Below are 24,913 nucleotides of genomic sequence, written 5' to 3' on the forward strand. Positions count from 1 at the left end.
GCATGGTTGTGCACGCCTGTAATCCCAGCTACTCAGGAGACTGAGGTGGGAGAACTGCTTGAACCTGGGATGCAGAGGTCGCAGTGAGCCGAGATTGCATCACTGCACTGCAGCCTGGGCAACAAGAACTAAACTCTCTCTTAAAAAAAAAAAAAAAAGAATTTATTCAGTCCTGGAGAGGCTAGAACTAGACCCACCAGGCAGAAAAGACATGGAAGCTGACTTCAGGTACAAACAATAAAGAACTTTCTATTCGGAGACGGTCAACAAAGCAGCAACTTGACTAGTAATGTAGGGAGCTACCTGGTGCACACACCCATTGCCTAGAGAACCCTAGGCAATGTCAGGGAGGGAGACAGTTTGAATTACAAGAAGATCAGACCAAATGACCTCAAAGGTCTCTTCTAAGACAATTTGATGCTGATCTTCAAAAAACTTAGTTATAAGTAGGTTCCCCTTTAAATTTAAAAAGGGTATGTTCATGAAGCAGAATTTTGAAAGATATCAACCACATCCTTATACTGCACATTCTGCCTTTTAATAATGTAAATTTAGTAAGATTAAAAATCAAGGCTGGGCATGGTGGCTCATGGCTGTAATTCCAGCACTTTGGGAGGCCAAGGTGGGTGGATCATCTGAGGTCAGGAGTTCAAGACCAGCCTGGCCAACATGGCAAAACCCGGTCTCTACTAAAAATACAAAAATTAGCCAGGTGTGGTGGTGGGTGCCTGTAATCCCAGCTGCTAGGGAAGCTGGGGCAGAAGAATCACTTGAACCCAAGAGGCAAAGGTTGCAGTGAGCAGAGTTCATGTCACTGCACTTCAGCCTGGGTGACAGAGTAAGACTACATCCCAAAGAAAAAGAAAAAAAAAAAAAGAGCTTGATCTTGCAAGATTTAGAATTAGATAATATAATTTTCTATGTTTAAAACAAGCTGGCGAAATAACTTAGCTGGTTATCCTCAGCCAACATGTGCATGTGAGCCATCACAGCTTCTAAGATCCAACACCACACAATCAAGGGATTAAAGACACACATTTAAAAACTTCATCAGCATGCCTGACAATGAAACCCCACTTTGTCTCACTGAGTAGCTACAAAAATGTGGGCTTGAAGCCTTCTTGGTATAATTCTACGTTTAAGTCTAAAATGATGTAGATTAGAATAAAAAACAGATTTGGATCCAATACCCTGCAGCTGCCACTAGAACAGGACAGCAGATGAAGGCAGCCTAGAGCCTATTCGAGAAGATCTTCCAGCCCTCATCCACTACCAAAGTGGGCTCGGCCACTGCCAGCTCAAGACTCAACACTGCTCACTTGCCTGTGAGCCTTGGTTCCTGCTATCCCCAAACCTGAGCCCCTTCGCAAGTCAGAATGAACACAACAGGCATTCGATCATCTCTGCAGATCCTGATAAAAACCCAGTCCTTCCTGCTTTTCATTTCTGAAGGTAAATATGCTTTTAAAGCAGTTTTCTAATTGCTCTAGGGAAAGGCAAATACAAATGATGAAGTTTACATGGAGAAAACAGCTTAGCAAGAAGAAAGGAGCCTTTGTACTTAGCATGGGAGATGAAGGAGGTGAAGGGAAATGGTAACTGTTCTAACACACGCCACGCGGAGGAAGATAAACAACGCGCGAACAAACAAACCTGAAATTCTGCATGAACTGCCGGAACTTGTCCACCCTTTTTGCTAGTGGCACGATAACATTGATAAGCGTGTTGGCCATGTTGAGCTTTTCTTTTTTCACTTTCATGATGGGGCCGAATGGTCGAAACAAGATGAGCCGCTTGAATTCGTGTTTGCGGTCCCCTTTGAAGGTGAGCTCATACAATGTGCCTTTGTCTCTTTCTGTTCGGTAGATCCCTGTGAAAACAAGGAAAGATCATTCTAAAAATTAACCTTGGCTGCTGAGTGTTTTTTAACCAAGATCTAGCATAAAATGCCTTTAAATTTAAGATGAAATCTCTCCAACAATTATTTGAAAACTCAAAATACTCCCAATTAAAAAGTACCAAAAGAAGTCAAAACAGTCAATTTAAAAATCAGTTATGAAGACTGCATAAAAACATGGGGAAAAAGCTTGAAATGCTGGATAAAAACTGCATTCATAGGATATAGAGGCATTTGTAAAGGAGTTTTAGGAAATATGCCAAAATAAGACTGACTATGATATAGAGTGGGATTACGTGTTTTTTCTTTTCTTCTACTATCCAAATTTCCTGCAATATGATTTGAAGAATATTAAAATAATTATATTTACTTTAAAAAGTGAGCATTAAAATAATCTCTTAGAAATTATGGCCATTTCAGGCTCGGTGTGGTGGCTCACACCTGTCATCCCAGCACCTTGAGAGGCTGAGGTGAGCAGATTACTTGAGGTCAGGAGTTCGAGAACAGCCTGGGCAACGTGATGAAACCCCATATCTACTAAAAATACAAAAGTTAGCTGGGTTTCACGTTGCGTGCCTGTAATCCAAGCTACTTGGGAGGCTGAGACAGGAGAATCGCTTAAACTCAGGAGGCAGAGTTTGGAGTGAGCCAAGATTGTACCAGTTCACTGCAATTTTGCTTGGGCCTAGAGCAAGACTCTGCCTCCAAAGAAAAAAAGAAAAGAAAAGAAAGAAATTATGTCCATTTCAGATGAAGCGACCATAGTGATCTATCAAGGACACTTGGGAGTAGCTAAGGGCTGGTCACACAGGTTGTAGGGCCCTCTGTTTAAAAGAGGTAACACATAAACTACTCAGTACAGTGGTGTGCATATGTCATATTTAGTTTCATAGCTTCCTTCCTATCTCTAAGCAGCATGGCTCAGAGAATCAGAGCACATACTGTCAAGCCGAACTGCCTGGGTTCAAATCCCAGCCCTGCAGGTTTGTTTTGAAACACTACTTCATGCTCCCAAACCTCATTTTCCCCACAGGTTACCATGAGGAGTAAATGTTTTCCTATGTGAAAGAGGTTAGAACAGTGCGTGGCATGCAATAAACCCTCAATAAATGTTAGCTATCCTCATGGCTCCTCTTCCTCTGAGAGAGGGTAGAGAAGCAGAAGAGAAGTCTATGGACCTTTCAAACTATGTCCCATCCCACATCACTACTGCTGAAGCTCCAAGGAGTATCACTGGTCAGGTGGTAGATGTGAACTCAGCATCTCAACTCCCCTCTCGAAACAAGCCTCTCTAGGGTCTAGGTGACAGTATTTCCCAATCTAAGGAGCAAATTATCTCCCCAGTGCCTCAAGATCCATTTCCTTCCAGTATCTCTGGTACTATGGGTGTTTTCTCTACAGTCAGGAAACACACACAGACATACACAGATACACAGACATACACACACACATACACACACACACCCCACATCACCACCAGCACCACCACCAACGGTAAAATTCAACAAATCAGAAAAGCTTTTGAGTTATACAGTAGTCCCCCTTTCTCTAGTTTCACGTTCTGCCATTTCAGGTACCTGAGTGAAGAACAATATATTTTCAGAGTGAAAGAGAATTACAGAAAAAGAGACAGAGAGAGAGAGAGAGAGAGAAAGAGATCATGTTTACATACCTTTTATGACCATCTATTGTTAAAATTATTATCTTTTGTTATTGGTTATTGTTGTTAATCTCTTTCTGGGGGCTTAATTTATAAATTAAACTTGATCCTAGGTATGTATGTATGGGGAAAACATACTATAGATAGGGTCCAGGACTCTCTGTGCTTCTGGACATCCACTGGGGGTCCTGGAACATGTCGCCCAGGATGAGGGAGGAATGACTGTGCCGTGGTTTCTGTTCATGTCTCCTGAATCCCCACAGGAAACAGAGAATGCAACTCCCAGTCACGGACTAGCTCTAGAAATACATCTCCAGGGAGAATTCTGACTAGTGACACTGTGTGGAGTCTCAGTAACAGTGACACGATGACAGAATACCATTTGAAAGGTACATACATAGATTCCTCTTTTGCCCAGAGCCAGTTAGTTTCTTAAGGTCTCTCGTTGCTTCTCTTTTCTTTTCTTCCTCATTCTCCCTCTTCTTCTTTTTTTTTTTTGGGGGGGGGGGTGGGAACGGCATGTCTTTCTTGCAAATACTGCCAAGTTCTCTTCTCTGTTCTTTGCCTTCTAGGAGCTTTTCATCCCCTAGCAGCAGTTTCACAGCCTCTTTGATTCTGTTCAAAGTCTGGATTTCTTTGAGGTGCCACACAGAGCAGTGTGGTCCTGCGAGCGTTCAAGGTAGTCTCATGTCTCCCTGCTGTCCTCAGAGCCCTACCTGAAGACCCAAAGGCACAGACCCCCAGCAGTGAACATGGCGATTTAAGGGCCCAGATATGGAAGAATTACAAGGACTAAGTTCCCTTTGGAAGCCTTCATCAATTCATTGAGTAAAAGAGTATCCTGCTCTACTGCCCTCAAAGTCAGGGAAGCTGAGAGTTTTGCTGAGCTTATGTTGGAAAAGATTTCAAAGTCCCAGAGGAAACCGCCATGGAAGAAAAGAAGGTTCATTTCTCAGGAAGCTCAAAGGACTTCTTTGAAAATGTTAAGTGGTTCCCTTCAAAGTCAGTTCATTCCTTCAGGCAAGTCGTGCTCACTGGGGAAACAGGCTCTCTTCCCATCTCTGATGCTGCCTGGGATCACAGGGTGAACCACCAGTTCCCAGGGCCCAAATGAGGTGGTGGCGAGTCCAAAAGCAGCCACATTCTCCACAGAGGGCATATCCACATAGCAGCCCCACTCACCATGGAGGGTGAGCCACATTCACTAAGGAGGGTGTATGTACCACAGCAGCCATATTCGCCACAGAGGGCGTATCCACACAGTAGCCACATTTACCACAGAGGGCATATCTGCACAACCCCCACATTCACCACGGAGGGCATATGCACACAGCAGCCACATTTGCCATGGATGGTGTATCCACACAGCAGGCATGTTCACCACTGAGGGAATATCTACACGGCAGCCACATTCACCATAGAGAGCATATCCGCACAGCTGAAACAGGTGTCCCAGTATGAGTGGCTGTGTCTTATCCAGTTCCTCTTATTCATGTCAGTAGCATAACTTCTCCACACAGTCATGAACACAGAAAAGGCAGCTGACACTTGAACATACAGATAAAAATGTATGCAGGCAGAGAAATGATTTTTTTTTTCCCCCAATAGAGTCATTTTCTCAGAGACAGGTTAAGAATCATTAACTTTTAAAAATCTAAATCCACAGAGCTGAAAATACAGATAGCAACATACCCAAAGCTGTATTATGAGATGGACGTCTGTTTATGCGGAACCCAGAGAATGCAGTAATTCTTATTCGTAACAACTCCTATGAATAGAGAATGCCAACTGCCTTGGTGGTGCCTCCATCATCAGCCCAGGGTGACACAGGCCCCCAGCCATGCTCAGTGTTTCCAGGTACGGCACACTGCCCATCAAGAAGGCACAGCAACCAGGCTCACCCCACACACCGCAATTTATGCTGCTTTCTTACCGTCTTCCACATACTGTGCCTTGCAAAAGTCATTACATCCATTTTTTAGCGGGTTTCTCTATAATCTGCTAATTATTTTAATCATATCTTATCAATCTGATTAATTAATTTAATCTTTTTGTTTTCTTGTCAACTTTTCTTCTGGGTTCAGAGGGTACAGGCATAGGTTTGTTACATAGGAAACTGTATGTTGCGGGGGTTTGGTGTACAGATAATTTGGTCACCCAGGTAAACAGCATGGCCCCTGATAGGTGGATATCCAATCCTCACCCTCCACCCACCCTGAAGTAGGCCCCAGTGTCTGTTGTTTCCTTCTTCGAGTCCATGTGTACTCAATGTTTACCTCCTACTTATAAGTGAGAACACGTTTCTACGTCCACATAGGATAATGGCCTCCAGCTGCATTCACGTTACTGCAAAGGACATGATTTTACCCTTTCTTATGGCTGTGTAGTATTCCATAGTATATACATATCACACTTTTTTAAATCCAGTCCACTGCAGATGAGCATCTAGGTTGATTCCATGGTTTTGCTATGTGAATAGTACAATTTCATCTATTTTAAGTACATTATTTAAAACTCTCTTGTAACCTAATTCTACCAAAAGCTACACCCAGCCATCCACCCACCATGCCCACAGGTACACATTCCCATCCCTGCACAGAGAAAGCAACTTTCAGTTTGTCTTCTTTAAACGTAAAGGACGACACGTGGAAAATCCTTTTGTCTCTGGAAACTCTTCATTGGTGGAAAGACAAAGGAATGGAGAGACCTTGGGGGGCGTGGGGAGGGTAAGTATTCCAAGGCAGGAATTGTGTTTCAGCCAATAAGCTGACACATGCAAATGAAAAGTATAAAGCAAAGCAGCCCCCCAAACACCTTCCTTGTCATCTTGTCTAGAACAGCATCATTTTATGCACTATGCAAATTAAAGATCAAAATCAGGACTTTTGAGCTAGCTTAGATCTCTGTTTCAACACCCTACCAGGCACCTCCATGTCCTTCCTCCCTTCCATAAATGCTAAGCTTTCTTTGAATTTGGTGTAACTACTCCTTGTACAAGGATCCCAATGCCGGTCTTATCCTACCCCACAGGCCAGGATCTAAGACCCCCAACTAGGTGGGGACATCTCTATGTATCCAAGACAGAGATCTGTAGTCTATTCCTACTGAAGGAATGTCTATTCCTTCAGTAGGCCAGGAGCTAACCAGGTGCACACCCGTCTTTGTGCCCTGTCTTCAACCAAAAGACCTCGACAAGAGACAAGAAAGGCACCACTCCTGACTCTCACTTCCCCACCCCACTGACACGCGTATACACAGGTTGTGACAGATGTTGCACTGCTGAGCCTATGCAAAACTTCTCCTCAAAATTTCGGCCTGAAAACGTTACATTCATTCTCAAGAATCCCCTTCACCCACATTCATCCTCATGGCTCCACGTTCATCCCTGCCTTCCCTTTCTTCCTACATGAAGCCTTAGTATCCCAGTTGGATAGCGACAAGTATCTGCCAACCCATATCCTGGCCTCTGGGGCCCACTCGGTCCCACAAATATATCCTTTGGCCCTTACGTGTCCAAGGCACCACTCAAACCCCACTTTTTCCTAGCTCAAAGCTCTCAGCAGCATCCCATACCACAGAATAAAGTATCAACACCACAGCCCAGCCTTCAAGACGCCCCACAATCTGGCCCCCATGTACTGTACTAGTTCTAAGTTTGTTCCTGCCTTTTGTAAAATCTGGGCTCCAGTCAAGCTGGTGTATATTGAGCACAGGTAACTACTTATTCCAGGGGTCCCCAAGCCCCAGGCTGTGGAATGGTACCAGTCTATGGCCTGTTCAGAATGGGCTGCACAGCAGAAGGGGAGCGGTGGGCGAGCAAGCATGACTGCCTCAGCTCTGCCTCCTGTCAGAATTAGATCCTCAGAACCCTATGCTGTGAACTGCACATGTAAGGCATGTCGGGTATGTACTCCTTATGAGAATCTAAATAATGCCTGGTGATCTGAGGTGGAACCGTTTAATCTCAAAACCACCACCCTCCCCGTGATGTGGAATTGTCTTCCATGAAACTGGTCCCTGGTGACAAAAAGGTTAGGGACTGCTGACTTATCCCTTGGAGAAACTGGAATCCTGTGCACTACCGGTGAGAAGCAAAATGGGGCAGCCACTATGGAAAGCAGTTTGGCACTTCCTCAAAAAGCTAAACATAGAAATACCATATGATTCAACAACTTCACCATATAGTTCTAGGCATATATCCCAAAGAATTAAAAATAGGGGTCCTAACAGATACGTATACACTCATGATTACAGCAGCATTATTCACAATAGCCGAAACAAAATCAACTCACACCTCCATCAACAGATTAATGGACACACAACATGTGGTCCATCCATACCATGGAGTACCAGTCTGCCTTAAAAAGGAAGGAAATTTGGATACATGCTACAACATGGATGAATCTTATAGACAATATGCTAAGTGAAATAAGCCAGGCACAAATGGACAAATACCGTAAGATCCCACTGATAGGAGGTACTTGGAGTAGGGTCAAATTCAGAGAGACAGAGAGTAGAATAGAAGTTGCCAGGGGCTGGGGAAGCAGGGACTAGGGAGTTTGTGTCTAGCAGGTACAAAGTTTCTGCTTGAGAAGATGAAAGTACTCTAGAGATGGATGGTGCTGATGTGAACGAACTTAATGCCACTGAAATGTACACTAAAAAAAGGGGTTAAATGGTAAATGTTACATGACTACAGTAACTGCTGTCCTCTGAAAAGGCATAGCAGATTCTCACAGACACAACCCATGCACAAGTCTATGCCTCCACCTTCCACCTCTTTTAAATCTGATCCTTCTGCTCTGAGAAGATTCCCAGGTCATTCTCAATGCAAAGTCATCACTCACCTTCAGGCACTTCCACCTCAGAGCTTTAAACTCTCTTCCTAAACTACAGTTTTGGCACGTGACAACATGAAAGGACCCTGGGTATCTGCTCGTGCAGCCTTCCCATTTCCCAGATGAGCAAAATAAGACCCAGAGAAGTTGTGATTCACTTGTGTTCACCTAAATAGTTAATGAAGGACTGGAATAAACCCTCACTGCAGGGTTTACTCCCTGGAGTCATTTATCATATGCTAAAGAAGATAACTCAGCTCATAGAAAATAATCCATATTATGAAAAGAGCATCCAAGAAGTCAGAGTAAACAAGATCAAGTCTAGCAAAACTCACCAAACCCAGAGATAACCTTCGCACCTACCCTTACCACTTTCCTTTTACCTTACCACGGAATTTTGACAGTTGTTAAGTAATAGTTATCTGAAGTTCCAATCCCTAACACATTGAAGAGGGTAAATTTTGAAATGAAATTTTAATGGAGAAAAAAAGGTATTTTCAACAAGGAAACAAAGAACATTTGGGAAAAGAAAATCTGTATCAGACAGAAACACTGAGAGTGGTAAATAGTATCAGACAACCTCCTGACAGAAAGGAGAGGGCAAGACACTACTCTCTTTTAATTATCAATGCCTGGAATCTCTTAATGTACTTCATCTTAGCCAAAAGGCTGAGAAGCACTGATTATTTAATATAGAGAAAAAACACTTCACCCATGTAAAGTGCCTTTGAAGACATCCCTGTAAGAACACAGATCTGTTTACTCTGTTGTACTATAAACACATATTCTACTTACTATATTCAAAAAAAAGGAACAGGTAAAGGCTTAAGATTTTACTCTAACATAGTAATTTTTTTACTGTTTTTCTGTCTCACTTATTTAGAAAATTCTGCTCAGATGGCATATCACATTCCCAGACTACATGAGATAAATGAGACACTATTACAGTGCCATCACCTGCCAGCTCTGCTTTTATAGGTAAAGTAATAAACTTGTGACATCTGTGGAAGAGATGTCCTTAAGATTGCTACAAATCCACATATGCTCAGATGCTATAAAGCAAATCATCCACCCCGTGAAATGCAATAAAAAGTATCTACTTTAGGCTGTCTTCATCTGTGGGGATACAGCAGTGTCCCTACTTTTCCCTGCATCACAGTTCACCTGTGTTCAGTAGCTCTGGATTTGTCCTTACTTGGTTTATTTCAGCTGCCACTGAAATTTTCTTTCGCTTGATAAGAAACAGTCGCAGTGACTGGTGGACTTGCTGAAACAATTCATACATCACCTTTTCTTATTTCTCTATACTGCATTGGATGTGTGTGTGTTCATGTCATAGATGCAGGCAGACAAATCCAATATCTGGTTCCTAATCCATTAGAAATGTCTAAGAACTCTCTTACTTAGAGCTCATTCTCATTTTATCATTGGTACTAGCAGGTGACTTTCTTTTCAGAGCCCTTCTTCCCTTGCAGAGAACTGCAGTGTATTTGTCACCTCATGAAGGCCACCAGGCATTTGACAATGAGCAGAAAATGAAGGGAGGTTAGGATTCCAGCACTGAAGTGGGCTGGGCTCCTCAACAGGTGGCCTGCCAACGTCACGCAGTTTGTATGCAAATGACATGGTTAGTTTTGGCTTTATTAATTTTCATGGCTAATACTAATGATGTATTAAGTTCTATATTAGACATATAAATATGGGTGAGGCAGGGTGGATCATGCCTGTAGTTCTAGCACTTTGGGAGGCAGAGGCAGGCAAATCACTTGAACCCAGGAGTTCCAGACCAACCTGGGCAAAATGACAAAATCCATTTCTACAAAAAATACTAAAAATTAGCCAGGCATGGTGGTGTGCTCCTGTAGTCCCAGCTACTCAGGAGTCTGAGGGAGAAGGACTGCTTAAGCCCAGGAGTTGGAGGCTACAGTGAGCTGTGATTGCACTGCTGCACTCCAGCCCTCAGCAATAGAGTAAAATCCTGTCTCATAAAATAAAAATAACAAAGATGGACATGACAAAATCACTCTGCTTTCAGGATTCACATTCTAGAGAGAAAGACAAGTAAACAAAACAGGCATCAACATGTTACGTGCTTAACAGAGTCTGCCCAGGATGTAAGGGAACAAAAAGGAGGGCATCTCCACCTGCTAGAGGGTCTGGACAGTTTGATAGCAGCTGTTTTTACCAGTACTGAAGAGTGCGCATGTGTTGGCCAAGACAACAACATCAGAGAGGGCATTCTAAAGCAAGATAATCACAAAAGCAAAGATAACAAAAACCAGCTTGTTATGTTTGGCCACCTTGAGGCAGTTCGGCAAGGCTGAAGTGCAACTGGCAGACGTGAATGCAAAGTAGAGATATGCTGGAAAGGCCAGGGTACAGCGAGGTGGGGGGGTCCCCTTATGCGGATCCCCTAAGTCACCTTCACAGGTGCAACCTGTCCTAGAGCAGAGGGGTACTGGGTCAGTGTTCTTGCACAGGAGAGATGAGATCTTTTAGGACTTTCCCCTTAGAGCAATGTGGGGCATGAGTGGATGATGGCAAAGAATGAGATCAGAGAGCAAGGAGGAAAGAATTGTGATGGTTTTGCAGGAAATGGCAAGAGCCTGAATTAAGACAGTGGCAGTGGCAGTGGAAACAAGCTTGAGAAAACCTCATTAGAAAAATGGTGTTGGGAAAACTGGCTAACCATGTGCAGAAAGCAGAAACAGGACCCCTTCCTGACACCTTACACCAAAATTAACTCCAGATGGATTAAAGACTTAAACATCAGACCTAACACCATAAAAACCTTAGAAGAAAATCTAGGCAAAACCATTCAGGACATAGGTGTAGGCAAGGACTTCATGACCAAAATGCCAAAAGCAAGGGCAACAAAAGCCAAAATAGACAAATGGGACCTAATCAAACTCCACAGCTTCTGCATGGCAAAAGAAACAGTCAGTAGAGTGAATCGGCAACCAACAGAATGGGAAAAAAATTTTTGCAGTCTACCCATCTGACAAGGGGCTGATATCCAGAATTTACAAAGAACTAAAGCAGATCTACAAGAAAAAACAAACAAGCCCATTCAAAAATGGGCAAAGGATATGAACAGATACTTTACAAAAGAAGACATACAGGAGGCCAACAAACATATGAAAAAATGCTCATCATCACTGGTCATCAGAGAAATGCAAATCAAAACCACATTGAGATACCATCTCACACCAATTAGAATGGCGATCATTAAAAAATCGGGAAACAACAGATGCTGGAGAGGATGTGGAGAAATAGGAACACTTTTACACTGTTGGTGGGAATGTAAATTAATTCAACCATTGTGGAAGACAGTGTGGCGATTCCTCAAGGACCTAAAAATAGAAATCCCATTTGACCCAGCAATCCCATTACTGGGTATATATCCAAAGGATTATAAATCATTCTACTACAAGGACACGTGCACACGAATGTTCATTGCAGCACTGTTTACAATAGCAAAGACCTGGAACCAACCCAAATGCCCAACGATGATAGACTGGATAGGGAAAATGTGGTACATATACACCATGGAATATTATGCAGCCATCAAAAACGATGAGTTCACGTCCTTTGTAGGGACATGGATGAACCTGGAAACTATCATTCTCAGCAAACTGACACAAGAGCATAAAATCAAACACCGTATATTCTCGCTCATAGGTGGGTGTTGAACAATGAGAACACATGGACACAGGGAGGGGAGCACTACACACTGGGGTCCGTTGGGGGGAAATGGGGGAGGGATGGGGGGTGGGGAGGTGGGAAGAGATAGCATGGGGAGAAATGACAGATACAGGTGAGGGGACGGAAGACAGCAAACCACACTGCCATGTGTGTACCTATGCAACAATCTTGCATGTTCTTCACATGTACCCCAAAACCTAAAATGCAATAAAAATTAAAAAAAGAAAAAGAAAATGTGGCAGGTGAGGGAGAAAAGAGGCTGACTCCAGTTACAGGTGAGACAGGGATCATGAGCTAAGCTTTAGACACTCCAATTTGAAGAGGTGTATGAGTAGGTCTGAAGCCCAGTGGGTAAGCCTTTTGTAGACATACACAATTAGACATCCCTGCCATTTAAGTTGAAGCTGTGGATGTGTGTCAGGTCAGCCAGGAAGAGTCTGTAGATTAAGAAGAACAAGTTCAGGATGCAGGCCCAAGATATGCAAAAACCTTCAGGTACACAGTGTGCCACCAGTACTTCAGGGTAACTCTGATCTCTTCCAACAGTAACAGAGGGGTTACATTATGGGATCCATGTTGGGAGAAGAGCAGCAAAGCCTAAGGAAGGGCAGAGCATAAGAACAGGATAGGGTGAAAGCAGACAACAAAGCTGAAGTGAGAAAACTCAACAGAAGAGATGGGGAAGAAACTGATTCTGAGGATGTTTAAGTCTAACCCGCTCCAGGTGATCAACAGGCCCAAGGTGAGGCTGTCCTGGAAATCAGGCCTCTGTACTTTCCTCCCTCAGTGCTGTCTCTAGAGTTGGTTAGACCCAGACAATAGGCTGCTGAAAACACAACTCCAAGGATCTCTTTTTCAACTGCACTTCCTATTGTTTAAGAACTGTGGGTTTCTAATGTAGAAATGGCATATCCATCTCTTCCCATCACCTTACTTTAAGACACCAATGGTTAGAAATTACACTTGCAGGATGCCTAGTTGGACTCGAGGGAGTTCAAGAGGCCAGTCATCAAGGACAGAGGTGAAGACAGTATGGAGTTCTACAGAGATTTCAGAACAAACAACATGCAAAGAGGGGAAGTCACAGCTGCCATTATTAGGGCAAGTTTCCAAACAGATGCAAGACTTCCTCTGCAAACACAGTAGAATGGATATCCAGGATGTTGTGGGAAAGCAGAAAACTTAAGATATAGGTAGCAGTAATGAGCAGGAATTAAAAGGTCAAAGACCAAGGAATTTGTGTGTGACCAAGCTATTGTCTTTGGCCAGCAATTCACCTCATGCATTTGCAACTTACCACCAAAACGGAGGATGTTCAGCATAACTGAAATTTCCAATATCCTGACTCATGTCCGTTTTTCAAATCCTGTTCACAAATATTTCAAGTATCTTCCAAAGAAGTAAGCCATTTACTCATTTTGAAAAAGTTAAATAAGGAACCTATTCAAGTTAGCAGATGGTATGCTCCCAGACCAAAGGGCATACGAGTAAGAATCTAAGAGCAACGTCAAGGTAAACCTCTTGAAACGTGGATCAACTTGGCCATCAAAAGAATGTTTTAACTCTTCCTTCTTTTCTTGTCCTTCCTTTCTTTTTGAGACTGACTCGAGAATAGAAAAACAAAGATGCTTCAAAGAGCTTATCAACCTTCAAAGCATATCAGAAAAGTCAGTCTTAAAACTCACCTTTGAAGACTAAGATAATAAAAAATTGACTGACTCATTGATATCTTTTATATTCAAAATATGGAATTAATAATCCTTCATAGGGTTATTTTGAATATTAAATACATGTAAAACATTCATGCCTGATACATAGGAAATACTCAATGATGTTAGTCATAACAATAATTGTCCTTACTATTATTGTGTCATTCCACTTTGTTGCATTAATCATTTAATGTATTACTGCTCTCAGTCAAGCAGGTCAGGACTCCAGAGAAAGTTCTTCAATTGCTGTACTGGCATTAAATATGCTTGAAAGCAAAATCCAATTGCTACTTTTTTTAAGTTGCCACTGTGGACCTAGAGATGTGAAGCTTTTTGATATTCTGGTTAAAAGCTTCATGATATACAAATTAGCATATGTAATATTTGGGTCAAGGTAATTTTTTAGCAAGACTGCTACAGAATTTTTTTGATATTGCTTGAAAAACCCATTTCTAATGCATAGTATCAAATGAAAATTTCAAATGATTAACCCCAAAGCCCTTTGTCACTTCCCGTGAACTTTCATTTCCCCTTGCAATTATCTGTTCTGGTTGTAAAACCCTGCTCCACATAACATCTACATCACCATCTGTAATCACTAACGTGATTATCACAGGATCCTTCCCAGACACATAGAGTCTCCTGGCTCTTCCAGACAGTCTTCTGTAGTTGACCAACACCCATGCTAGAGACTTCCAGCCTAATCCTGTCTTCACTACTGACTTTGTACCACCTTAAATAAGGTATTTAATGACTCATGGTTCCTATTTCCTGGTCTTAAAAATTGGATCACAATGTATGTTCAAAGCCTCAACATCAACTGTTTTGTGCTTTAAGAAAGTCCTAAGTACTGTGCCTTGTAAGCACTGATCACGTTGGAATGACTCATCTAATTAATTAGCGGTGGAAATCCACTCTAGCTTTACAAATATGCTATAAAGTTTAATCTACTGGACATTTTGGGTAAATATATGTGTATTTCTGTGGAACTTTTAAACTACAGAGAAACCACAGCAGGCTAAAGATTAAGAAACGAATTGTAAACCTGGAAAATAGGTCACAATTATCTGCTATAATAGAATGAATTGACCTGTATTCACTTATGCCAGCAGAAACTGGTAAGCTTGAGAAAATACAGATTCTTGGGCACTGAATCTATTAAATTGAAGTCTGAAGACTAGCTCTTGGAAGCATTCACTTATCTCAAACTGGTACATTATGAGTCTTTACTAAGTGTTAGACAGTAAAAAAGAACTAGCCATTACAATAAATAATAACAGTGGTCCCAATCAATAGAGCTTCTGATGAGAGATAAGCTATGACCAATGCCCACTGAATAGGTGCTGTAACAAAGGCTGGATCTGTTGTCTCTGTAGGCTCCATGGAAGTCTTCAAAAGGAAAAGAAACCAAAACTCCCACCAACATCGGAAAACAATCAATGTGAAAAGCTCATTTGTAGATCCAATTCTTTCTCTACCTTTTGAATATTTACTTTCCCATACAAAGAAAGTTTGAAACTACAACCAAAACTTTGGCAGTATTTTTTAAATTTACTTATTTATATTTGGACTTGTATGGAGAAGGCAGTGTTTTAAATAAAACCTGAATAACATCATTTCTTGCAATCACTGTAAGGTTATAAGGTCAGTCAATAAGAGATATGCTTCTGTTGATCCGTCAATCCAATAACCCATTTGCTTAAGGATGCATCAATAAGCACCTTCCAGCCAGGCATGGCGGCTCACACCTGTAATCCCAGCACACTGGGAGGCCCTAAGAAGGCAGATCACCTGAGGTCAGGAGTTAAGAGACCAGTCTGACCAACGTGGCAAAACCCCAACGCTACTAAAAATACAAAATTAACCAGGCATGGTGGCACACGCCTGTAATCTCAGCCACTTGGGAGACTGAGACCGGAGAATCATTTGGACCTGGGAGGTGGAGGCTGCAGTGAATGGAGATCGCACCATTGCACTCCAGCCTGGGCAACGAGAGCAGAACTCCATCTCAAAAATAAATAAATAAGCACCTTTCATTTTTGGTAACAGACTAGAGTATACAAAGATGAATAAAAACATAGATCTTGACTTGGAAGGAGCTCAAATATGTGGCACAGAAATAGAAATGAGCAGCTCTAACACCATGGTCAGGGTTGAGGATGGGCACTGTGAGAAACCAGTAACTCCGCTGGGGAGATTTTGGGAAGGGCACTCAGACACAGGGTCTCAGAGTTAAGTTGAGGAGGAGGAGCTGTGGAGCAGGAACACTTAAATGGGGTCAGATGAGGAGTATTCTCCAGGCCACTTGACCAGAGTATCCAAGAGAATGGAGGGAGAATAAGGCACAATCAGTAAAAGGCAGAAGTCCAGAAAGTCTGGGAGAGAGACCAGGTAAAGAATGCAGTCAGACCTGAAGCTGAAGGGCCGAGAACACAGACTCTGAGTCATGTAAGGAGATCTCTCCATTTGCTACTATGTGGATTTTGGGATTTGGGGTTTGTTTGGATCTTGGTTTGGTGGTTTTCTGTTAAGACAATCCCTACAGCTAAAATACAACCTATAACGATATAAATCTTCAGGTGTACAAAAGTACGTTCCCATCACCATAAAGTTTTGAAGAAAAGCCCCCGGAGATCAGCTTTCAATTAGAAGCATAAATCTTGTGCCATGCTTCCCTCCGCATCCTTGGAAACACAGATACAAACACAGACACACCCTCCACTGATCACTCAGGGAAGATAATGACACACAAGAAGAAAGTAAAAGGTGTTTTCCTTTGAGGTGAAGAGCACAGGAGCAAACAACTTAAATACTAAAGATGAGGTTCGTCAACCCAACAGGAACATCCTTTTCCATAGAATAATCTGCCCAGAACACCAAGCTATGTTTCAGTCACGCTAAACTCCTACATTGTGGTAAGTCATAGAGTGACAGCTCAGATGACAAAGCCAAGGAATGTCCTTACAGAGACAGCTGGGCACGGGAGAGAGAGAGATCTGAATTTCCATTCCATTTGACCATTAACTTGCTCTTTGACTTTGGGCAAAGTCAATTAAATTGACTTTGGGCAAAGTCAATTCTCAAAGCCTCCATTTCCACAACAACACAGGCACTAAACCAAACACAACTTGCTGTGTCCACAAGAAGCTATGAAACAAAAGAAAAACAACTGCAATCTTAGGATTTTGATAGCCACCGCCCCTACAAAATTCCTACGGTGACTTTATTAATGTATCCTATGACTGACGTATCTAATGAATAAAAACAATTCCATAAGATGTCAACTGAATATGGCCATTTTTCAGATGATAGTTCAAAAATTTTTTGAAAAACTTAGCCTGTAGAAATAGATAATACTTAGCTTATTTGAATGTACTATTTTTTTTTTTTTTTGAGATGGAATTTCACTCTTGTTGCCCAACCTGGAGTTTAATGGCCCAATCTCTGCTCATTGCAACCTCTGCCTCCTAGGTTCAAGCAATTCTCCTGCCTCAGCCTCCCGAGTAGCTGGGATTACAGGTGCCCACCAACACACCCCACTAATTTTTTTGTATTTTTAGTAGAGAAGGGGTTTAATCATGTTGGCCAAGCTGGTCTTGAACTCTTGACCTCAGGTGATTCATCCACCTCAGCCTTCCAAAGCGCTGGGATTACCGGCATGAGCCAACCACGTCCAGCCTCGCCAAATATTTTTTTTCAAATGAGTCATGACCCCCAAATTCTTTGGCCATGTCCCCTCCTGTTGAATCATAGGGGCTTATAATTGCATGGCCTCAGAGAATGAGGCAATGCAGCTTCTACCTTGCTTGCTGGAATATCTTCTCTAGGAACCCAGATTGCTCTGTAAGAAGTGCAGCTACCCCAAGGGTGCCACATGGTGAAGAAGCCACACAACGTAGACAGGCTACGCCCGGACACTCCAGCCAGCAGTCCATATCCGGATGAGTGAGTGAGCAAGTCTTCAGATGATTCTAGACCCCAACCATTGACTAACTTCCCCTGACTTTCCCATGAAGTCTTCCCATGAGGTCCCAGGGATGTTGGGGCAGGAACAAGACATCCCCATGTGTCCTTTCTGAATTCCTCATCCAGATGCAGAATCTGTCAGCATACGAAAATGGTATTATTACGCCACTAAAATTCCAGGATAATTTATAATGCAGCAATAATAACTGGAACATGGGTAGTCGATCATTATTGGCAGGCAGAAGTTTTGCTGTATGTTCTCTGGCAAGTTCACAGCATGTAAATATGCTACACTGCCCATTAAGGGCAGACGACTTATCAGTTACCATGCTTTCAAGGTTATTGACATCATCTTATGTCACTTCAGGCATGTGCCAGAACATAAGGTCACTCGGTCTCCACATGGAGCTGGGCAGCAGGGGGTTCCCTGGATAGGGTGAAGATTTTCCTCCGAAAAAATTTCTGGGTCCACTAACACATGGACAAATGGGTAGCTGAGACCCCAAAATCCCACACAACTGAGCATGGCTACAATGAATTAAGTCTACAAAACTCTTCCAATAGGTGCTATCACACTCTTACTTTGGCCATAAAAATCAAGCAAATAAAGACCCCGGGTCAAGTACCAACTGATAGTTCTTTTAAATTTAGTCTCTTGGCACATTCTCTAACAAAAATGTGTCTTAGTTATGCAACTGGTTAACTTGGGAGACATAAATGCTAACATATTAGTAATTATCCCAAATAGTCTTCATATCCCAATTAAAAGGAAGCACAGGCTCTAAAGCTGGGTGTGAGCCCCAGCTGTGTACTTCTGGGCAAGGTCCTTAACCTTTCTTTGCCTCTATGTCTTCACTTCTAAAATAAGAATGATCATAATAAAATAGCTACCTCACAGGGCCGTTGTCAGGACTGAAACATATATGTAGCACTTGAAACAATACATAAAACATTTCAAGTACTTGATGGATGTCAGCTAGAATACTATTTTGGAGTGTGGGAAAAAGACTTCAGTTCTTCCCGCACACCTCCAAACTAGAAAGAAGCCATGCACTAGTTAGAGGAACTCAAATATATTTCATGGTATCTGACAAAGAATATCACAATTTCCTGAGACCCCACCTTCTGAAGAGTCACAGGCTTGAGAACTATTAGATGTCAGGTGATTCTAGCTATAGGTCTGGTGGTTCCTATTAAACAGTGGTTTGCAACTGTGGCTACATGGTGGAATCATTTGGGGAGCTTTAAAAATACTGATGTCTGGGTCCCACTCCCAGAGATTCTGATTTAATTATCTGTGGTATGGCCTGGACTCCCCAAGAGACTGTAACATGCAGCCAAGGTTGCAAAGTATGGCTTGAGGGAATATGATATCAATGCTTCCAGAATCCAGGGATTCCTGCATGGAGGTAAAATCATTCACAGGGAGTCATGGGACACTGGTACTTGGCTAATAACATACTGCTCCTCTTCAAAGCAATTCTAGGAATTAAGTGATGATAAAAATGATGCCTCCCCTTTCTCCACTGCCGAATTGCTCCACTGCTATAAATTTTATCAGTAAAAAAATCACGAATATTGCCAAAGCCTAATGTGATGAAGTTATTTATCCCTTGAAAGCCAATATTCAAATGAAACAGAAGTAAACAACACTGAAATCAAGAACTTTCCAGACCTCTGCATTCACTATCTTCCTTAAAGGGATCTTGTCACGTCATTTTAGGTTGCCCATATTTGGATGTTATTTCTCCTACCATCCAAACATGCAGAAGAAATACCGAGACGCTAGCCAACATGGTGAAACCTTGTTTCTACTAAAAATTTTTAAAAAATTAGCTGGGCATGGTGACATGTACCTGTAATCCCAGCTATTTGGGAGGCTGAGGCAGGAGAATCAGTTGAACCAGGGAGTCAGAAGTTGCAGTTAGCCAAGATCGTACCACTGCACTCCAGACAAAGAAAAAGGCAAGAAAAATACTGAGAAGCAGGACGAAATCTTGAATGTCTCGAGAATTACTTATTTGGTAGTGCTATAGACACAGAATGTGAAGTTAAAATCTCAAAGTTTAAATGGTCTTATTAATGACTATTACAAGATATGGGTTGTTATGATGTGACGAAACAGACATGAAAGAGGTAGTAGAAAATACACTTCAGGGCAGGCAGCCATCCATATAACTTGTGGGAAAGTTGTCTTCTGGGTCCAGGACACTGTCTGTTCCCTTATTTAAAGCTGGGATTGTTACAGCTGTCACCAACATACTAAACATCTCAAGTGCTACAACTATAAAGGAAAACACTCCATCATCTGAGAGTCCGTGCTCTGGACAGACCATGGGCAAAAGTCCCTTAAGGCAGGTGTCCCCAAACTTTTTACACAGGGGGCCAGTTCACTGTCCCTCAGACCGTTGAAGGACTGCCACATACTGTGCTCCTCTCATTGACCACCAGTGAAAGAGGTGCCCCTTCCTGAAGTGCGGCGGGGGGCCGGATAAATGGCCTCAGGGGGTGGCATGCGGCCCGCGGGCCATAGTTTGGGGACACCTGCCTTAAGGACTCAAGGACTCAATCCATGATGAGAATCAGGGTTCTCCAAGTGCCATTTGAGGGCCAGTAGTCCAGGTGCCCTGCAGACAGCCTTTGGTTTTTAATCAATGTTAGTAATTTGACACAGCTGGGCTTATTCTTTTTCTTTCATTATTATGATTATCAAACCTGGATACCATTTTATTTTCCTCATTAATTCTGTCTTATTCTCCTTCATATGCTTATTGTGTTTTAACGACAGTATTGGAGGCTTAGGGGGAATTCTGATGACACATGAAAGGTATAAGGAGTGCTGTTCTAACCAGGCAAATACCCAGAATTAAGGGATGTTTATGCAGATACACAGAAAGCCCAGACTGCTGGGATTCCTCATTAAGTACCTTCAGAAGCTATGTGATTTAACAAGAGCCTGAAGGAAAAGCTGTATTTCTTGGCTTAACTTAAAAAAAAATTCTTCTCTGTAGATCACACTAATGCCTGTCTTCAGGAAAGAACTTTTCACTGTATACTGTATACTGGGATTCCATTAAAGACCCAGGTATGATATTAATATGGGGATGGCAGATACCTCTTTGTAGAGCACAGAACCCTAAAATAACAGTTCTCAACACGGTAAGCTTATTTTCTTTAGTTTGAATTATAAATAACTATAATGATGCATATTGTCGTTGGCTTCATTCTTAAATTCTGGATAGAAAATAAGTCATAAATATATTTTTTACTTTAATTTGAAGTTCAGGGGTACATGCACAGGTTTGTTACATCAACTTCTGCCCTGAGGGTTTATTGTACAAATTATTTCATCACCCGGTATTAGACCTAGTACTTGTCATTTTCCTGGTCATCTCCTTTCTCCCATCCTTCACTTTCAGACAAGCCCCAATGTGTGTTATTCTCCTCTATGTGTCCATGTGTTCTCATCATTTAGTTACCACTTCTCGGTGCAAACATGCAGTATTTGATTGTCTGTTCTTGTATTAGTTTGCTAAGGATGATAGTCTCCAACTCCATCCATGTTCCTGCAAAGGACATGACCTCACGTTTTCTTGTGGCTGCATAGTATGCTATGGTATGTATGTACCACATTTTCTTTATCCAGTCAACTGTTGATGGGCATTTAGGGTGGTTGAGTGACTTTGCTGTTGTGAATAGTGCTGCAATGAACATACACGTGCATGTGTCTTTATCATAGAATAATTTCTATTCTTTTGAGTATTTTAAACAAACCTAACAAAGAGCATAGATGCTGACTCGCTACTGGGAATTTCTAGTTCCCTGAGGTTCAGTGATCTGGAGTGTCCAGCACTGAAGAAGTAAAACATGTATTTACAAACAAGGTCTCATTTGTCTTCTTGTTTCCTATCCCCACCAAGCTCACCCCAGCAGTGAGTTGTCTTTGAGTTTAGAAGCCACACCACCGACAAGAAGAAAAAGGAGGAATATTTCTTCATTGTAAACAATTACTCTAATGTTTCCACACGGCATCAACACCAAGCAAGGTCAACCCCTTCCGCTCTTGTGCCCTGCTGTTCTGGGTCTCCTATAAGAATGAGGGATCCTAGCTCTGTGCACTTCATGAGTTCTATTTGCATGAGGTCATTTTCCTGTCCAAGTACCTAAAATGTTGTTTACTGCTGGAAATAGCACAGTGAAATTCTTTTTCCAAGTTTTAAAGTCTGTTATTAATCAGGCACAAGCTTTATAATGACCAGTTCTCATGTGCAGCTAATAAAACCATCCTTCACCTTTTCAATCACATCTTACCTCTGTCCAACTGTATTTGCCACGATGCCAGTCTTGTTTCCTAAAAGCCTTATGCCCATGGCCCTCTGTACCCTGGGCATCTGCCCTTACATCTGCTCCATACTCCTGGTAGGCACCTTGCTAATCATTGTCCTGTTTTAATCTTCATGTGTCTATGATGTCTCATTTTCCCAACTCAAAGTAGGGATTATATCTTAATTACGAATCTTGACTATATCCTAGGGCCTAACAAATGGATAGGTGCTTAGCAGGTGCTCAATAAACACCTGTGGACAGCAGTGACTTAATAAAAAGATCACAGGTCTTTAACTAAGTACCCTGATTAAGGTCTTCATCAAAGGCTACCCAAACTTCCTCTTGAGCTCAACCTCACAGTGGAGGACACACTCAAGTGCACCTTAGAACTACCCTGTGGGAAAAAAGTCCCAAACTGGGGACAAGCACACATCCTTATGGTCAAAATTTTATAATCAAAATGACATTATAGTCATTTCTGTATCCTCAATGCCTTCCTCTCTGGCTTTTCTACCTGGAGCATAGAAAACAGTGCTGAGCTCATATTGCTATTGATTATACCACAGGTGACAGCAGAACACACCCCAGAGTAACTCAGACTTAACCCGACAAACATGTATCACACTCATCTTAAATACAAAGCTAAAAATTATAGACATAGAGATAAAACAGTATTTTCACTTTTGAAGCAACTTTTTAATACTTAAAAGTATTCAAAATAACTTTTAAGGATTTCAAAATGCTGGCAGGAGTGGAGGGGGCTTTTTTCCATATATTGCAGCTACTCAATAGGACATAGACAAACACAGGGATGCTTTCACATTATCAGCTCTTGCCATCAAATTGCTTATGACTCCGATTAAATTCATGCACCCCTACCCCTACCCAAGTATATACACCGGAGCTCAGCACAGCTGCCACTCTATTTTCCTCCTCTCCTTCCATGCTGAGCACCTAGGTCAGCGCTGTGAAACAGAACGTTCAATGATGATGATCATCTTTGCTGTCAAATGACTCCTGTACACTTGAAATGTGGCTAGTGAAATTGGACACACAGTTTTCACTGTATATTATTTTAATTAATTTCTGCTTAAAATAAGCACATGTAGTGAGTGGCACTGTGCTGGACAGTGCAGTTTTAGGCTCTGTAACCAGCATCCAAGGACTCCTTTGCCTTTTCTTGTCCCACCGCAACCTTATCCCCGCCCCCACCACTACCCTAACGCTGTCCGCCCTGCAACCCAGGCCAGCAATGGTTTCTTGTGCTAAATCCAAAAGATCCTGTAAATTCTTATCTTGCTCTGCCTTTCCCAGTATTTGCTGCTAATGCCCACACTCTCCATCTAAAGGCACTTTCTCTCCTTGGGTTTTGAGTAACCGAATCCTTATGGTTTTCTGCCTCTTTCTTTGGCTGTTCCCTTATAATTGCCATCATGGGTGCCCTTCCTCTGCCTATGACATAATTGTGGGCGGTCCTCAGAGTTCCAATCACACATCTCTTTTCACTCTCAATGTTTCCATGGAAAATTTCACCCATCTCCACAGTTTAAATTTGCAGCAGTAAGTCCCAACTCTGTAGCTCCAAACTTGGTTTTTGTTTTGAGCCTCAAACCCATATCCTGTCTTGGCCCTCTCTTTTTACGTGTCTCAGAGACAGCTCAAAGTCATCCCCAAAACGAAGCTGATCATCTCCCCTGGACTAGTTCTTCCTCTTCTGAGGAGCAGGGAGTGGCACTAGTGTTAAATAAGCTGCCCAAAGCTGAGCTGCATCCTTCAGGCCTCCCACTCCATCCCATGTCCAGCACACAGTGAGATTCATATCTATCTTTGCTATTATTATCTGATCAATCACCAAGCCCCATGGGTCTTGTTCCCTCGGGGGTCTCTGGAATCATCCACTTCTCTTATCCCTAATTCTGCTACCACAAATCAAGCTGGTAACTTCTCAGCCTGGAATCACTATAATAGCTCTTTGTCCCGCTAGGCTGAGTTCCTCCAATTCATTCTAGACAGAACAAAGCAGTATTTCCAAATACAATTTTGAAAATCTCACCCTTCTCTTTAAGCCCTTCAATGGCTCCTTGGTTTCATTAAGACAAAGCCGAAAGGCATATGAAGTTAAGGCACTTCATTGCGTCCGGTTCTCAGTGATATCCCTAAGTTTCATCTCAACATGCTCTGACCCCAAGCTCAGTGTTCCAGCCAAAGTGTATCCTAGCCTCAAGAATTCACCCAGCTCTGCTCTGCCCTAGCGTTCTGCATACCACTACTACTGGTGCCCACAGTCTATACTGTCCATCTCCAGTCTACTTTTCCTCCTCTCTGTCCTGCTCCCTTTTTTCTCTCTATACTCAGCTCAGAACATGCTCCTCTAGGAATCAATCCTTTCCACACCCTCTAAGAGTGGGTTTTATGGCCTTCCTTCCCACGTGCCCCATGTGTAATCTCTGTAATCTAAAACAGCACACTATCACCATCAATGATCACCTGCATACTCATCAGTGCATCCCAGGGCCAGTGCTCAATAAACACCTGTGGAAACTCTCATTTATTCATCTTTGTTTCAACCGTACCTGATGGTAAATACTCAGTAAATCACTACCCACTAAATGAAGTGAATATATGGCAACAGCCTTTCTTTCAACATACCATCCATTAATAGACACATACTTCAATCTGATGATAGCAGTCCCCACTTACCCACTATTTTTGCTTTTCATGGTTTCAGTTACCAGCAGTCAACTGACATCCAAAAATATTAAGTGGAAAATTCCAGAAATAAACAGTCCATCCTGCCCAGGATGTGAATCAT

At 42.3% G+C, this 24,913-nt stretch overlaps 1 protein-coding gene across 11 annotated transcripts in view; it reads right to left on the minus strand.

Annotated features, from left to right (window-relative positions):
* The window catches only part of CSGALNACT1 (chondroitin sulfate N-acetylgalactosaminyltransferase 1), a 379,255-nt gene that overhangs the window by 67,010 nt on the left and 287,332 nt on the right, over positions 1–24,913 (minus strand). For all 11 annotated transcript variants that reach the window (XR_012513249.1, XM_074384017.1, XM_074384016.1 and 8 more), the window contains one exon: positions 1,654–1,870. Coding sequence is in view for 10 of the 11 variants with exons in the window: in XM_074384017.1 (XP_074240118.1) it covers positions 1,654–1,870 (217 nt within the window). In the remaining variant the exon portion in view is untranslated. The remainder of the gene's footprint in view (positions 1–1,653; positions 1,871–24,913) is intronic.

The sequence above is a fragment of the Saimiri boliviensis genome, chromosome 13, assembly GCF_048565385.1.
Source record: "Saimiri boliviensis isolate mSaiBol1 chromosome 13, mSaiBol1.pri, whole genome shotgun sequence".
NCBI lineage: Eukaryota > Metazoa > Chordata > Mammalia > Primates > Cebidae > Saimiri > Saimiri boliviensis.